Source organism: Syngnathus typhle, linkage group LG18 (assembly GCF_033458585.1).
Source record: "Syngnathus typhle isolate RoL2023-S1 ecotype Sweden linkage group LG18, RoL_Styp_1.0, whole genome shotgun sequence".
NCBI classification, from domain to species: Eukaryota; Metazoa; Chordata; class Actinopteri; order Syngnathiformes; family Syngnathidae; genus Syngnathus; species Syngnathus typhle.
The window spans coordinates 6,068,944-6,082,842 of NC_083755.1; the positions used below are offsets into that span (position 1 = coordinate 6,068,944).

Below are 13,899 nucleotides of genomic sequence, written 5' to 3' on the forward strand. Positions count from 1 at the left end.
ATTTAATTGGCTTTAAGCAGAGTATTTGCATTGCATTACAAAGTTGTTTTTTAAATAATTGTGACTGCTCCGGATGGAGACACCACCTCCTTGTGACGTCACGTGCGTGTATTAAACATGCGTGTGACCAGCTCGGTCCATTCATCCCCCACACATCTTGCGACTCCTTTTGGCCCTTGTGGGGGGGTGGGAGAGAGAATGAATCCGCCGTGTGGGAGATGCTCCAAACCGGTTTACCCCACAGAGAAAATCAACTGCCTCGATAAGGTAAAAAATATCTACACTTTGTTTTCCCCTTATGCGTTGTGATGCTCTATATCACTATTTTGCTGCAAAAGTGACAAACTTACATTTTAATTATTTAATTTATATTTAATTTGTTTCTTAACATTAACATAATTTTTCAATTTAATTTCATTATAGGATGTTTCATGTCGGATTTTGAGATGAAAACGCCGATGCAATTAATGCTAGGGCAAAAATGTTTGCTGTCAAGAGAATAATTTGAGGAATTCCTATAAACCAACATCTCTGCTTTTATTTTAAGGTAAATATTATTTATGTAGTTAGATAGAAAGAGACCAAAGGTGATGTGATCGGCAGAATTTGAATTGATGGGGGCTACGTTTATGTTCCACTCAAAAAAGTCAAACAGAGGATTGTTTAGACAACGTGCAGACCACTTCTGGAGTAAACAATTCATATTGTGTTTATTCTATTGACATTTACAGCCCACACAATTCCTGATGTTTTCCTTACCTTTAGAAAAGCCGCAGGTTTCCCACAGTTTTGAATGAAAGGCCTGTAGAAGAAACGAATTCGACAACAAAAACAAATTGTGTTTGCATGTGTGTGTGTGTGTATAGTATTGGCACAAAGGTTGTTTCAGCTGTGAAGTGTGCAAGATGGCGCTGAGCATGAACAACTACAAAGGCTTCGACAAGCGGCCTTACTGCAGCATGTAAGTTTGAATTAATGACAACCTTCCTAAAAATGGGAAGCTGTCATGAGATGCGTGTGATGCTCACCTCTTCCAAGGCACTACCCCAAAACATCCTTCACCATCGTGGCCGACACCCCTGAGAACCTGCGCCTCAAGCAGCAGAGCCTGCTCAACAGCCAGGTAAGGCTAAAATTAAAAATAGTTAGCAGCAATAATACGTTGGGGGGGGGGGGGTAAAATGTGCATCATAATCTTTTTTTTTTTTTATCTCTACCTGGTAAGAAGTGAGAAGAAGCAGTAGCTGCCTCTTGTGTTCATGACCATAAAAGTCTCTGCAGAGCAGCACTGCTCTCTCACGACCTGCAAATATTCCTCATAGCCACAACATGACTCACATATACAATCCAGCGAGTACAATTATTTTTTCTGGCTTAGTTCAATCGCACATTTTTTTTTGTGCATACACACATCAGTTGATTATTTCATCCATCAATTGTGTTCAAAAGACTGCAACTTGGAATTTTAGGCCCTCTACAAGGAGGACTTTGAGAAGAACAAGGGCAAAGGGTTCAGCGTGGTGGTGGACACGCCGGAGATGCAGAGGCTGAAGAAGACTCAAGAGCAAATCAGTGATGTAAGAAATGCCCCGAGTTGAAGTGGATCAGTGAGTGCTTACACAAGTTACACCAGTCCTCCTCTGAAGTCCAAGAGGGGAGTATTTCAGTCATTTTGCTGTGCACAAGTCGGCGGCCCTATATGGTCAAAACATCTCAGCTGTGGACACACAGTGAACATCCGCTCTCACACGCACATTCCACACAAAACCAAGGCGTGCACACACACACACACAGGAAGAGACCTTAAGCTGTGCACATCAAGATTTTTCCACCGATACTTCACTTGTATAGTTTATCTTTTAAATGGGGCAGACAGTTGATTTGTAATTGGATGGCAAGCGGACCAGTGGTCACTCAAATCATCTCAAGAATGTAAACAAACTCTTTATAAATACCCTGGAAAAAAAAAAGCTTTCAACAATTTAAGTCTCTTAAAAAGGAAACATTCAAGTGCTCAGTAAAGCTTTGCCAGTTTTATTTTTTTTAAGCATGTAATATTGCCGAAATTTGGAGAAATGAGAATTGGCCCCATCTTGTGTCTAGATTAAGTACCACGAAGACTTCGAGCGCAGCAAAGTACGAAGTGACGCGCCGCCTCCGGAAAATAGGCAAGGTGACATGACAACTTTTGACTTTAAAATTAATTCACGTATTTTAAATATTAATTTTAGTAAATATCTCACGGGTCTTTTCCCCTCTGTGAAGAGGAACCGACGAATCAGGGGAGGAACAGTTTAGACGCACAGATGCGCTCTAGTCTTGTGGCGCCGTCTGGCGGAGAGGTGAGGACATTACACTTTATTTTTTAGTTTTCCTCAATGTTTTTATGGCCACTCATAAGTTTATTTACAATAAAATCAATCCAATGCAATAAAAGCATTCATGCGCTTTTTCAAGTTCTTACTTGGCTCTCCACTCCAACACAGAAGCGCTACCAGGCCTTGTACAGCTACACGGCAGCGGAGGCGGACGAGGTCTCCCTGCAGGAGGGCGACCTCATCGGGGACGTGGAGTTCATCGATGCAGGATGGCTGTTTGGGAGCAACCAGCGCACTGGCCAGCGGGGAATGTTGCCCGCCAACTATGTGCGGCCTGTGTGATGACAAAGATTTTACAGTTTTGTTTTTACCCGGAACAGGACGTTTGAGCTTCACAGTCACAGGGCTTCTCCCAAATTTCTATGATGAGAAAAACCAGCATCAAAATTTGCTTTGACATATCAAAAATGTGACTATAAAATTCCAAGAACGACAGAGACTAATGTATAACAAAATTAATAACTTTATTCCAAAAATGTAGATAAAAATTCTATGAATAACTTTTACATTAAAACAAGACCTTTACTTACAAACTGGTGTTTTTTTGTGCATGTTAAATAATAAAAATCACCATGGTTGTCGAACCCTTGCAAACGAACGTTAGCAACTGGCTCGTGTCACTTAAAATGAAGAAAAAAAAAAGAAAGACCGGGTTGATGGTCAAGAGGTTACAAGCGGCTTGGAGAAGAACGAGATTCTCTTGACAATTTTGTCACGTAGCTTGGCCGGCAGCCTGCAAAGGTGTTGCGAGAACACCTCGGAGTTCCTTCCCAGGAAGTCCTCGCACAATCTGGAGGACAGAAGAGTGGCTTACTCAGCTAGTAAGTAAAGCTCATTAGCGCCAAAGCACGTGCGTGGGTGTTTATAAATAGCTTGCTAAAAACTTTCTTGAAAAGCACGACACACTCGTTGCTACCTGAAGAGCGAGTAGGGCTGCGTCTGGATCATCAGCACGTCACCGCTGTGAGTCTGCGACGGGCAAGTCAGCACGGTGATCTGCCGATGACATGTCACGTACACTACTGAGGTACAGGAAATTTGGGGAGGACCGACATTGTCTAAATTCAGGCCCAAAAAGAAGACTTGAGTGGTACCGACAGGAAGTGTTATCTAAATTTAGTTTCAGGGGCAACTGAAGGAAGCTCTGAGGTGGAGTCTGAAATTCTAAACACATTCGACTGTTTATTTCCAGGAAGTACCAAGATCCTAAATGTTGTTTGAAAAGGAGTTGGAAAATGCTGGTTTGACCTTTGGATTTTTAAACTACTTAGTGACGCATTAACATAAATCTGCGCAAACATTCTTGGGATTCAAGAAAACCGTCGAAGCAATTTTCATTCCTTAAAAAAATAAATAAAAAATGACATCACCTACCGAATCCATTGTGATGGACAGGTTGCTGCTCCCTCCAAATATGATGACATCATTGTCACTCCCCAGACAGGCACTGTGACACACCCTGCACAAAAGAGAATGCCAGAAGGAACAGATAGAACAGTTAGACAACGCAGGAGATATGATATCACGGGTAAATTGTCACTCGCCAAACAGGAAGTGCAGCTTTGGGCTCACAATGACATCCCCCCCCCCCCCCACTTCGCCCAGCCCTGGTGTTATGTGATGCAGCTACCTGGGCTTGTCACCATGCGGGTGAGTTATCTCCCGCCACTTTCTCGTCAGAGTATCGAACTGCCAGGCGTCATCTGGAATAAGAAAATCATAAGAAAAGCAGTTCCTGGATGTGACCTTTAACCTCACGCACGACACTTACTAAGCGTTTCCCCGTCTACGGCTAGACCGCCGAATACAAAGAGGGTGTCGTCAGCGATGGGCGTCATGGTGTGCATCGAACGGCCCGGCGGCATGCGGGATGACAAGGCCACACTGGAGAGCAAGGAGACAAATGAAGCAGATGTCCACACATAGCAGACAAGTATGGACATTACATTTGTGTCCAATTCCACACGTCCAGGTCCAAGCAGTACATGTCCAACTCGGGGGTTTCCTGAAGCATATCGAAGGGGGGGTGAAATAAGACATGAGGTTTTTAAAACAGGAAGTCTTAAAATGATCACTCACCACGCCGCCACAGACGTAACCTTTGTTGCCCAACACGGCGCCGGCGTGGCAGCCTCGGGGGAGCGGCGGCACACCCTGGTCAGGAGAGAACCCAGTTGGACCACCATCAAACATCTTTATTTTTTTTAATGAGACTACTGAAACTTTGAAGAGCCGACTTTAACTCTGACAGTATTTGAGCGTCAGGGTCAAGTGACTCCTGGCTAACCTTGCTCTCAGGAACGCTCCAGGTGCTGGTCAACGTGTCAAAAACGTCGACTTCGTTGTGCCAGCCCCAGCAGCGAAACGACACGTCACCGATGGTGAGCTACACAGGCGGATGAGGAGAAACATTTCAGCGCACCACTGACATGGATGAGATAAGGGGCTTTACCCAGGTCATCTCTTCGATGATGAAGTTTGTGGACTCCATGTTCCTCGCCTCCCGCAGCGTCTTGCATCCGTAGCCTCCAAAGTAGACCAACCTGAACCCAAGGCCAAAAAAATAGTAATTTTTCCAGCCAATTTGTCCACAATGGTCTAATTTGGGTCATTTCCGACCTGTCCCCATGCACCCAGCAGCTGTGTTTGTTCCTCGGTGAGGGCGTCGTTCCTTTGGCTTCCATCACCTTCTTCCACGAGTAGCATTGTTGCGTGAGGTCCACGCTGAACATCTAAAAAAAAATACATTTCTATTATTTCTGCGGGGGATTGAATGGCTTTCCTCCTATCTCACTTGATTGCTGTAAGTTTGGCCGTCGTATCCCGCAAAGATGTACAGCGAGCCGTTGATGTAGGAGCCACAGAAGCCCATCAGGGGAGGGGGCGTTTCCCCGCCCATCTCTCGCCGCTGCCTGGTACAATCAAAGGAAGCAGCCATTAGAGTAGAGAATGTAATCAAACACTGCCACCATTTTTTTTTCTGTTTATTTACCATGTGCCACTGTCCAAATCGCATAGCCAGATCTCATCACTGGGGAGCATGACGTCTTCGCTGCCGGAGGCCTTTAAAGACAAGTTGGAATGCATGACAGCCCGAAAAAAAAAAAAAAAACATTTTAGCGTGCAAGTTGAGCAACATTGTAACAAATCACGTGGACAAATCATTTCCACTTAATTGGTGATGTCAATTTATAGGATAATACCACGTATAGGAGGAGATGCTTTAAATAATTTTGAAAATTCAAGGCCGTTTAACTGTCTGAAATAAAATCAAGGGGGGGGGGGATTAATTCAGTTTAAGGTTGTTATACTAATACGGACGCTCAATCAAAATGAATTAATAAACAAGGATATTCTATTTAAATTAATGACGCATTTGTTTCTGGGTTAGTTTGTTTGTCTAAAGGACTTTTGAAGTTTTCTCCTACCTGGAAGCCCCCCCACACGTACAGCGTGTTGTTGCCGTGGATGAACGCAGTGTGGGTGCTCCTCTCCAGCCTTCTCGTCGACGCCGGTACGCCCGCCATCCCGCTTCCCTTAAAAAAAATGTAAAACAAAATCGAAAAAGGGGAAGCGAGTCTGGAGAAAATCTTGTAGATGATCCTGACACTGCTCCTTCCCTGTCGTTCGTGCAGCTGTTTACCTGCACGTATCCTGCCTCTTTGCGCATGCGCACTTCCTCAACTACATTTATGACTTTTTAATTGATCATTTCGGAGTTACACAGGTGACTCTGATCACGTGATTGGGTTCACAAAAATATGATTTCAAATAATTAAAACTGAGAAATTATGTTACTCATACCCCGTTATATTAAAAGGTTGCCCAGTACTAGAAAATAATTCTTTATTCTGTTTTTTTTAAATAGCATATACAATTACAAAACAGAGTAAAGGCCTGTCTGAGCAGCTTACCTTTCAACTTCTTATGGAATGCTTCCAAATTTCGAGAAACAATGCAGCTTTGGTACTATTCTTGTATATCAAGTTGAAAAACAAGCAGATTATTGTTGGGGTATAAAAATCTGACATTTAACATTGACAAAAAGTTTCACAATGATAAATAACGAATCAATTTTATCCAAACAGAATGTAATAAGACGTTTATTTGACTTTTAGACATCAAAAACAACAGACGTTGGCGAGTGTCCAGTCAACAGTCGGAGCTCAGTGCAAAGTGTGCAAAATTCTTGGACGACTTAATTCGCTAAATGTGAAAAGTCAGAAAAGTAGGGGGCATTGCACCAGACCAAAGAAAAGTCCCATTGGCGTACAAAGAAGGGGGGGGGGGGGGAAAGTATAAGGCACATTGGGACATGTTACTAATCTTGTTTTTTTTGTGTAAACTGTTAACTTCTCATTTAAGACTAACAAAGTTCCTAAATAAAATCTCATGGTGAAGATTCACTGTGGCTGCTCAAGTCAATAAATTAGGATCAGTCCATCTGTCACTTTTACTCATCATAATAATTGCACTTGAGGTTAAATCATTTTTGGGCTCCTCTTCCAGAAGAAGATCAATGGCGCCCTCTATTGGCTTCTTTTAGTCCTGCAGGTCTCTCTCCAGATACTTCCTCATTCGCAGGCAACGAGGACAACCCTGATCTGGCACCATGCAGGTCCGATGAAACACCGCCTTGCATTCCTTGCACCTGCGTCACACAAAAAGGTCATAGGTGAAGTCATTATTATGATGATAAGATGCGACGGGACATTACCTAGTGGTGCTGTCAAACTGGAAAGGGAAAATAATGTCGTCGCTGCGGCACATCTGGCAGATGAAGCCCCGCTGCGTACACAGGTTGCAGCTGAACACGTGGCTGCTGGCAAAATGGCACAGGGACGTCAGATAGAGGGTGTACTGGTTCTCGGCGATCTGGAGGAAAAGACATTTGATGTGATTCCAGTCCCCGATTTCTGGGAAAAGGTTCTTCAAAATGTCGATCGGCCCACACCTCCCGCAGGTCCCTCACGCTGTACAGGCTGCTGGACTCCAGTAAGTAGGTTCGCTGCTCCATCCTAGTGGGAACGTGTACAGAATAACACCGTCACAAATCCTTATCAGCATTTTTGTTTGTTTGTACACACCTGGCTTGAAGCATCTTGCAGGCTCCGCTGCGGCAGGTGAGCAGGTACTCGCCCAGTAGCCGCAGCCTCCGCCGCAGGTTGTGCACAAGAGCCATGGTCTCGGAGTGTGTCAGCAAGTCGGGGTTGAGTTGCTCCAGGTTGAGCAGAGGCTCCTGCTCCACCTGAGCCAGCACCCATTGCGCCCTCCTCGACACCTGGAAGCGACACGTGTTAAAGACAACGAAAGAAAGTTGGCCGAGGCGCACGCTGACCTCGCGTTTATTGAGGTCCCAGTTGTGGAGCATGCGCGAAGGGATGATGGTGGTGTCGCCCCGGTGACAGGAGTCACAGTAGTACTGGCCGGAGAACTCGCACAGGCGGGCTCGTCCCAGCGACGGGCCGATCTGCTGGGAGCAGCCTGGACAGATAACTCCACGTGAGTCCGTGGAGAGTTTGAGATGAATACCTTTTGTGGTTACCTGCACATTTGAAGCTCTGTGTGTCCAGTCCATTTTGCGAGGGCACGGTGCACAAATGCACGAGGAGCGGGCCATCTTCTTTGAGTCTGTGCTGGACCAGTCTGTGCAGGTTTCCATCAAGGTTCTGGCCGACCGCAACCGTCTCCTCCCCGCTCTCCAAGTAGGAGTCCAGAGCCCCGCGGATCAGAGCCCTCCAGGAGCGCGCTTCCTCTGCGCTTTCCGCCCGCAGTCTAAGTGTCTCCCTGAGCGTTAGGAGTTTAAAAAAGTAGGGTCCGCCCAGCGCCACGTCGGGGACCACGTCCCGCACTTCCTGGATGGCGAAGGCCATCCGCAGCAACTTGCTTCCTTCTTGCACCCGGAAGCCTTTCAAGGCCTCCAGGGAGAGCGAGAAGACGAGAGGCACCCACGAGTGAGCGTCAGCGCTCGAGCAACAATACAGCACCGCTTCCTTGATAGCGTCCCTTTCCAAATCCGCCGTGCGAGTCCAGTTGAACTCCCGAGGGGGAGGGGGCGAGGCGCATCGCTCCGGGCTGCACGAGGCGGAGCACGGGAAGGAAACGCTGCCGACCTCGGAGCCGTTCTCACCGGGCATCTCCAGAATCTCCCACTGCTCCTCCACGTGGGACATGGGCCGGCACTTGTTGATCGCCTCCACGACGCGGTCCACCCAGTCCTCCGCCTCATCCCGGTTGGCAGCACGCAGGTAAAGACGCTTGCCGGGAAAAGCCAGCTCGAAGCGGCCGTCGGGCGAGGTCAGCCGGGCGTCCTCGCAGCGCAGCAGGGAGCAGTTGTCGCAGCAGGTGCGCTCCTCTGCATTGAGGTAGAGGCAGAACTCCAAGGGGGACAGCTCGCAGTAGTGGTCTCTCCACATCCCCATGGCGCCACGGCGCTCCAGGTGACCCAGCTTCAGCAAGCCTCGGAAGGGGTTGGAGAGGCCTAGAAAAGCATGAGACAAGAAGCAGGGAATGGAGGCGTGGCCTAGTGATTGACATCAGGAACAAGTGATGATCTGAAAATGAGTTTGGATTCTTAATTGTTAGTTATGATAGATGACATCACTTCCATTTCTGGACTACCTCAGAAGCTCGTCTGACTCACTTGGTCGACATGCGGAAAGACAAGATGGAAAGCGATTGCTGGAGGGCAAGCACCCGCTCTGGTATCTCATGAGGTCACCGCAATCAGGGAGATTGAATTACCTATTTGACGGCGATGTACAACGCTCGGTGGCAACTGCGAGCCTTCGGGAGGAGCAGGAAGAGGAGCAAGAGGGGGAGGCGGCGACGGTGGCTCCTCGCAGTCCGGCTCTGATTCCACACGGGGCTTGTAGATGTCTTCGTCGGAGATCCAGGAGCGAGAATGCTTCAATGAAAAGGGGGGGGGGGAAGTTAAGGTGTGTCATGTGATTACAACGACAACAAAAAAGGATATTTAAAAAATATATTTTTGTTCTGCGATGGATCCTGCCAAAAGTCACAAATGTTCTGCGCTGCGCACATACCGTGAACGTGTCTGATGACACCTCCAAGCAGAGGACGTTCTCAACTCCTTTCTCTCCGCTGTCCAGCTCCTTTTCTGGGACCGCCGGGGCGGCAGGCTGCATACGGTCAACATGATTCCGGCGGGGCGATGGCGGGTCAGCGAGGGGCGGAGCCGGCGGTTCTGCGTCGGAGAGAGCGGAACTGGGCGGCTGGTCGCTGTCGGAGAAGTGGTCGGCGCCGGAGCTGGAGACAAAGGAGTCCTCACGCATGGAATCCTGACTGGAGTTTTCTTGCTGCTTGGGTGGCGACCTGAAGAGACCATCATTTTATTACTTTTCACGCCAGCTAGTATGAATACAAGTTTACCAGGAAAATGTATTTATATATTTTCTAATGCTTTGGCTGCTTTAGTCAATGACATGCTTACGCTTTCAAGGGTGCTTTGGCGCTCCGGCTGATGTCACAAGAAGACCACTGCTCGCCGGCGGGGCTTCGGTGCTCCTGCCCCTGGAGAAGGCTGTCCGAGCTCGAGCTGGAGGAGAGCTGCGAAGAGCCTGCGGTGTCCAGGCTCAACGTGGACAAGTTGAGCGCTCCGGTGCCACCACGAGACCCTCGAGAAGCCCACAAGAGCGGCGGCCCCGTGTCAGTCGATCCCGACGATTCCGACAGCGTATCCCATGAGTCTTTGCACGCCACCCCGTTGAGGGGCGCTTCCGGAGAGTCGGCCGGGGACGGGGCGCAGAGTCCGGCGAGGCTGAGTGGCGTGGTGGTCCACTGATTGAGGACGGCCGACTTGTACGAAAGGTTGAAGGTGAGCGAGGCCAGGCCCTGCAGGTAGCTAAGCAGCACCTCGCGTTCCTCGCCGTTGAGCAGCAGAGCGCCGGGCTGATAGTGCGCCCGCAGCGTGCCACTCTCCCGGAACAGCGACAGTAGGTAGCATTCCAGCAGACCGTGATTGAGGGCCAGACGAAGCCATGCTCGGCAACGTCCCACGTCCGTACCCACAAAGTTGATCTTCTCCAGCTCTGTGATGACATCGCTGCAGATGGGGGCGGGCGGGTTATCTTAAATAATCACCCCGTCCAAAATAAACAAAGGTGCTGGTGGTGGACTCACCGATGGGTGACGGTCTTAAGGAGATTCCAGAAGAAGGGCTGCGGGAGGGGTCCGCTTTCTCCTTTCCTGGCCTCCCAGCGGACATACTTGCTCTTGATCCCGTGGACGAAGATGGCCTCCAGCGCGCAGCACAGCAGGTTGGCATCGCCGTCCTCACTGGTGACCACCGAGTCCGATGTCACGTAGCGCCTCTGCAGGGATTTGAGCGACAGCGCTAGCTTCTCCTTGATCTGCAAAACAGGAAGCAACATGACTTACCACTTCCTCCTTTAGTTCTGTTTAAAATAAACAGATGAATAACTTTTGGCGCGCCGAGATGTTGTGCAGCCAAAAGTGCTGATCAAAACCACTCACAGATTTCCTGGAGTGATCAATGGCCTTATGCTTACATTAAAGCCTGAAGTCACGTGATGCCAAGAAAGACGTGAACACGTGATTAATGATCAAGGCAACTCTGCTGGTCATTCCTGCCTCTTTACCACGGATTACCTGTTAATCTAATTCCAGTGACACTAATAATAGAACAGGAAGACAGGATAGCCAACCACCATTTTGTCGTTATTTTCAAAATTGACATTAAGACTTACCTGCTTGACATGCTTAGCTTCTTGCGGCGCGTCAGGCGTGTGCGTGGCTAACATGGCACCGTCTCCAAGATTCTATAACCGCATTGCATGCTGCAAAAGAATCACAAGGAGAAAGATTACGAGACACTAGCGTGACATGTGATTAACCAACTTTAGCTTCTCCTTCCTCACTGCCATTGAGCCACCTTTTCCATCATGAGTCAGATTTTGGAAGTGCTTTAAACCCTCCCAGAACATCAATAATCCAGTTAATTACAATTGTACAAAAGTAAAGACTTGGGATCTAAATCAAAAGATGAATATGAGAGAAAGTTCTAGATGTGTGCAACAACTAAGAGCAAAGCACCACTTTTAAAGTGAGCAAAGGTATTGGAATTAAATGAAGTCAATGTGACAGGAAAACCGCTTTATTGCAACAATAAAACAAAATAATGCCCAGTCATGTGACTGAGTTCACAACTTCACATGATCATGTCTGGATAAGACCAATCAAAAAGCACAATGATTGGACAATTTACAAAGAGTTTCACAATCAAACAAACTCGTTTAAACTCTTAATCAGTGTCATCTAGTAGAATTTAATTCTCGTTTTCGCCCCTGACGAAACTCTCGTTAAAAATGAAGAATTTAAACGAGCCGAGTAGCTACATGTCATAGTTAGCTTAGCCGGGTCCTCACCGAGATGCAGATTTGACTTTCCATTTAGATCAAAAGGAAGCCAAAAGGTATAAACCAGGTAGGAGGATGTCGGGTCAAGTCAGTCCGTGCATGTTTCTGCCATCGCGCCACGCCTTAAAACTTTTTTTTCAGAAAGTAACGAAATGAACACCGCCAGCTGAGGTTTGTTTACCCTCGACGGGAACGAAGTGTACGGGCGAGCAGAGAGGTGCATCACGGGAAAAAGACCGTGTCCACAAGAGGGCGCTAATTCTCCTTCTACAATGCGCTTGTCAGAAAGTGCCACTGTTCTGTTCAATTTGCAAAATTGAGAAAACGTCGATACAAATGCTGTAGGGAGCAATAAAAAGACACAATATGAAAGAATAATCTTATGTATGTATTGTGTGTAAACAACACAAATGACCTTACGACCCCAGTGCCCTTCCCTGGTGACCTGTACGAGCGAGCGGCCAACGCTTCAATAAGCCTTTGAAACATTCAACATGCCATACTTATCAAGTTACTATTTGTTGTATATTCAGATGACGAGAAAGAAGAAACGCTGGAACAAAAAACTTTATTTCAAGAAACTTTCAAGTGAGGTCCTAATACAAAATGTTAGTTTATCTATAATAAATCAATATGTTTATGCAAATACTAAAAACTAAGTAAGTAGTTGTCGTACAATGTCTGCAGAAGAACAGCCCGGAGGCCTGGGAGAAGATCAGATGTGAAGCTATAATTTACATTTGGATTTAAAGAAAATATTTCTGAGTGTAATAAAATGGCATCGTATTTCGTTGATAGCACGCACACAACAATAACCGTGACGTCACTCCCACGGGGCCTCGTCGCAGTCATCCGTGGAGGCGTAAACAGTCAGTTCCTCGTACAATTCCCCTCCTCCGCACGCCTCGATGGTCAGGCCCTGCACGCGAACAAACATGCATTGAGATTATAACTTTTGTTTTTAAGTTTGTGACCTAACTCACCTCGTAGATGTGTTCGATTTCGGGCTCCTCGTAGATGTGCTCTTTAGTTTTCAACTAATCACAAAAAGAAGGCAATACACTTTTAATACCCCAAAATCATCCAACGAGGAGCTGCCAACTAGTGACCTGTGCTCATTTCTTTTTTTTCTTCTCACCATTTTGCCATTACGGCGAAGTAAAAGCGCCACGATGACGGCCAGCATCAGGCCCTGGACGACCATAAGGGCGTCTTTCACGTTGCTTCGACGTACTGCCTGTGCTCGGTTGATGGGCCCTGTCATGAAAAAAAAAAAAGTTATACATAAACTGGTGATGTTATAGCATTAATGGTAGACATTATTTCAACTTACTAGCAACTTGCAGCTGAGTGCCGCTCCCCCACGTCTTGTTGATGCGACAGAAGTAGACCCCGCTGTCCTCGAAGCTCAAATCATGGAGGATGAGGAAGGCGTTGAGTGTGAGGTCTTTATCACGAGTCATAGCGTCATCGAGCAGTCGCCATTGAGCGACTTCTTGGTCATGGCGGTCCGCCTTGTACCAATGCACCTCGGCCGGCAGGTGCTGATGGGATGAGGCGCAGTAGACGGTGACGTAGCGGCCGGGCCTGACGCCGTAGAAGCGCGGCTTCTGGGTGATGGCGAGCTCGCGGGAAACAGCGACTGAGAGGACCAAAGTCAAAATATTAAAGTCCACTTTTTGCAACCAATAGAACAATACATAAAGAATACTACTAGACCAACTTCCTCTTTCCTCCAGATGTCCAGGAAGTGAAGCGAGTCCCCCCCCAAAATAACACACAAAAAAAAATAATTAAGACTTATTCTACCTGACACGTGGAGCAGCGTTAACGCGCACAGTCCATAAAGAAACCAGATCATGATGCAAAGACACAAAAAGCATTCATCAAAATGTTGGTGGTGTGAAGTCATGAAGAGAAGAGCAGAGGAGGAGAGACAAAGAGGGCGGAGCTGCAAGCTCCCAAAAGTCAAATGAGGCATTAAGGCATTAAAATTACTGTATTGTGGAAAAAAAAAAGGGAGATTGCTGTTACATTAAGGAAACGAGCCAGTAAATGCCACAGGTTCCTTCCAGGAATTGCTCCAGGTAAAAAGATGTTTTTCCTTTGTTATTGCGACCACC

The 13,899-nt window shown here is 47.1% G+C and overlaps 4 protein-coding genes across 5 annotated transcripts; 1 reads left to right on the forward strand and 3 right to left on the reverse strand.

Moving 5' to 3' along the window:
- Nucleotides 1–107: 107 nt before the first annotated feature.
- LOC133143048 (LIM and SH3 domain protein 1-like) lies at nt 108–2,911 on the forward strand. 2 transcript variants are annotated; one of them, XM_061264789.1, is made up of 8 exons: nt 113–267; nt 424–547; nt 867–961; nt 1,039–1,123; nt 1,470–1,577; nt 2,104–2,173; nt 2,266–2,342; nt 2,487–2,911. In XM_061264789.1, exons 3-8 carry the CDS (start codon nt 906–908, stop codon nt 2,658–2,660), a joined length of 570 nt encoding a protein of 189 aa, XP_061120773.1. In that variant the 5' UTR covers nt 113–267; nt 424–547; nt 867–905; the 3' UTR covers nt 2,661–2,911. The 2 variants fall into 2 exon arrangements, with proteins under 2 accessions (XP_061120772.1, XP_061120773.1); XM_061264788.1 differs by lacking the exon at nt 424–547 and having other exon boundaries at nt 108–267.
- LOC133143047 (kelch domain-containing protein 1-like) lies at nt 2,824–6,043 on the reverse strand. Its single transcript, XM_061264787.1, has 13 exons — nt 5,807–6,043; nt 5,371–5,441; nt 5,173–5,290; nt 4,998–5,110; nt 4,831–4,921; nt 4,666–4,764; nt 4,458–4,532; nt 4,325–4,383; nt 4,150–4,262; nt 4,009–4,081; nt 3,753–3,837; nt 3,295–3,374; nt 2,824–3,168 (listed from the first exon to the last, which is right to left on the reverse strand). Exons 1-13 carry the CDS (start codon nt 5,903–5,905, stop codon nt 3,039–3,041), a joined length of 1,206 nt encoding a protein of 401 aa, XP_061120771.1. The 5' UTR covers nt 5,906–6,043; the 3' UTR covers nt 2,824–3,038.
- Nucleotides 6,044–6,465: 422 nt separating this feature from the next.
- On the reverse strand, nt 6,466–11,997 carry plekhm1 (pleckstrin homology domain containing, family M (with RUN domain) member 1). The gene is made up of 12 exons (XM_061264748.1): nt 11,786–11,997; nt 11,108–11,197; nt 10,521–10,750; nt 9,832–10,443; nt 9,425–9,713; nt 9,123–9,285; nt 7,924–8,859; nt 7,717–7,862; nt 7,466–7,659; nt 7,333–7,396; nt 7,096–7,253; nt 6,466–7,029 (listed from the first exon to the last, which is right to left on the reverse strand). The coding sequence occupies exons 2-12, from the start codon at nt 11,159–11,161 to the stop codon at nt 6,921–6,923; spliced, it is 2,955 nt and encodes a 984-aa protein (XP_061120732.1). The 5' UTR covers nt 11,162–11,197; nt 11,786–11,997; the 3' UTR covers nt 6,466–6,920.
- A 328-nt stretch (nt 11,998–12,325) lies between these two features.
- Nucleotides 12,326–13,757, reverse strand: cd79b (CD79b molecule, immunoglobulin-associated beta). Its single transcript, XM_061264128.1, has 5 exons — nt 13,586–13,757; nt 13,110–13,418; nt 12,915–13,033; nt 12,760–12,813; nt 12,326–12,695 (listed from the first exon to the last, which is right to left on the reverse strand). Exons 1-5 carry the CDS (start codon nt 13,755–13,757, stop codon nt 12,600–12,602), a joined length of 750 nt encoding a protein of 249 aa, XP_061120112.1. The 3' UTR covers nt 12,326–12,599.
- Nucleotides 13,758–13,899: the final 142 nt, after the last annotated feature.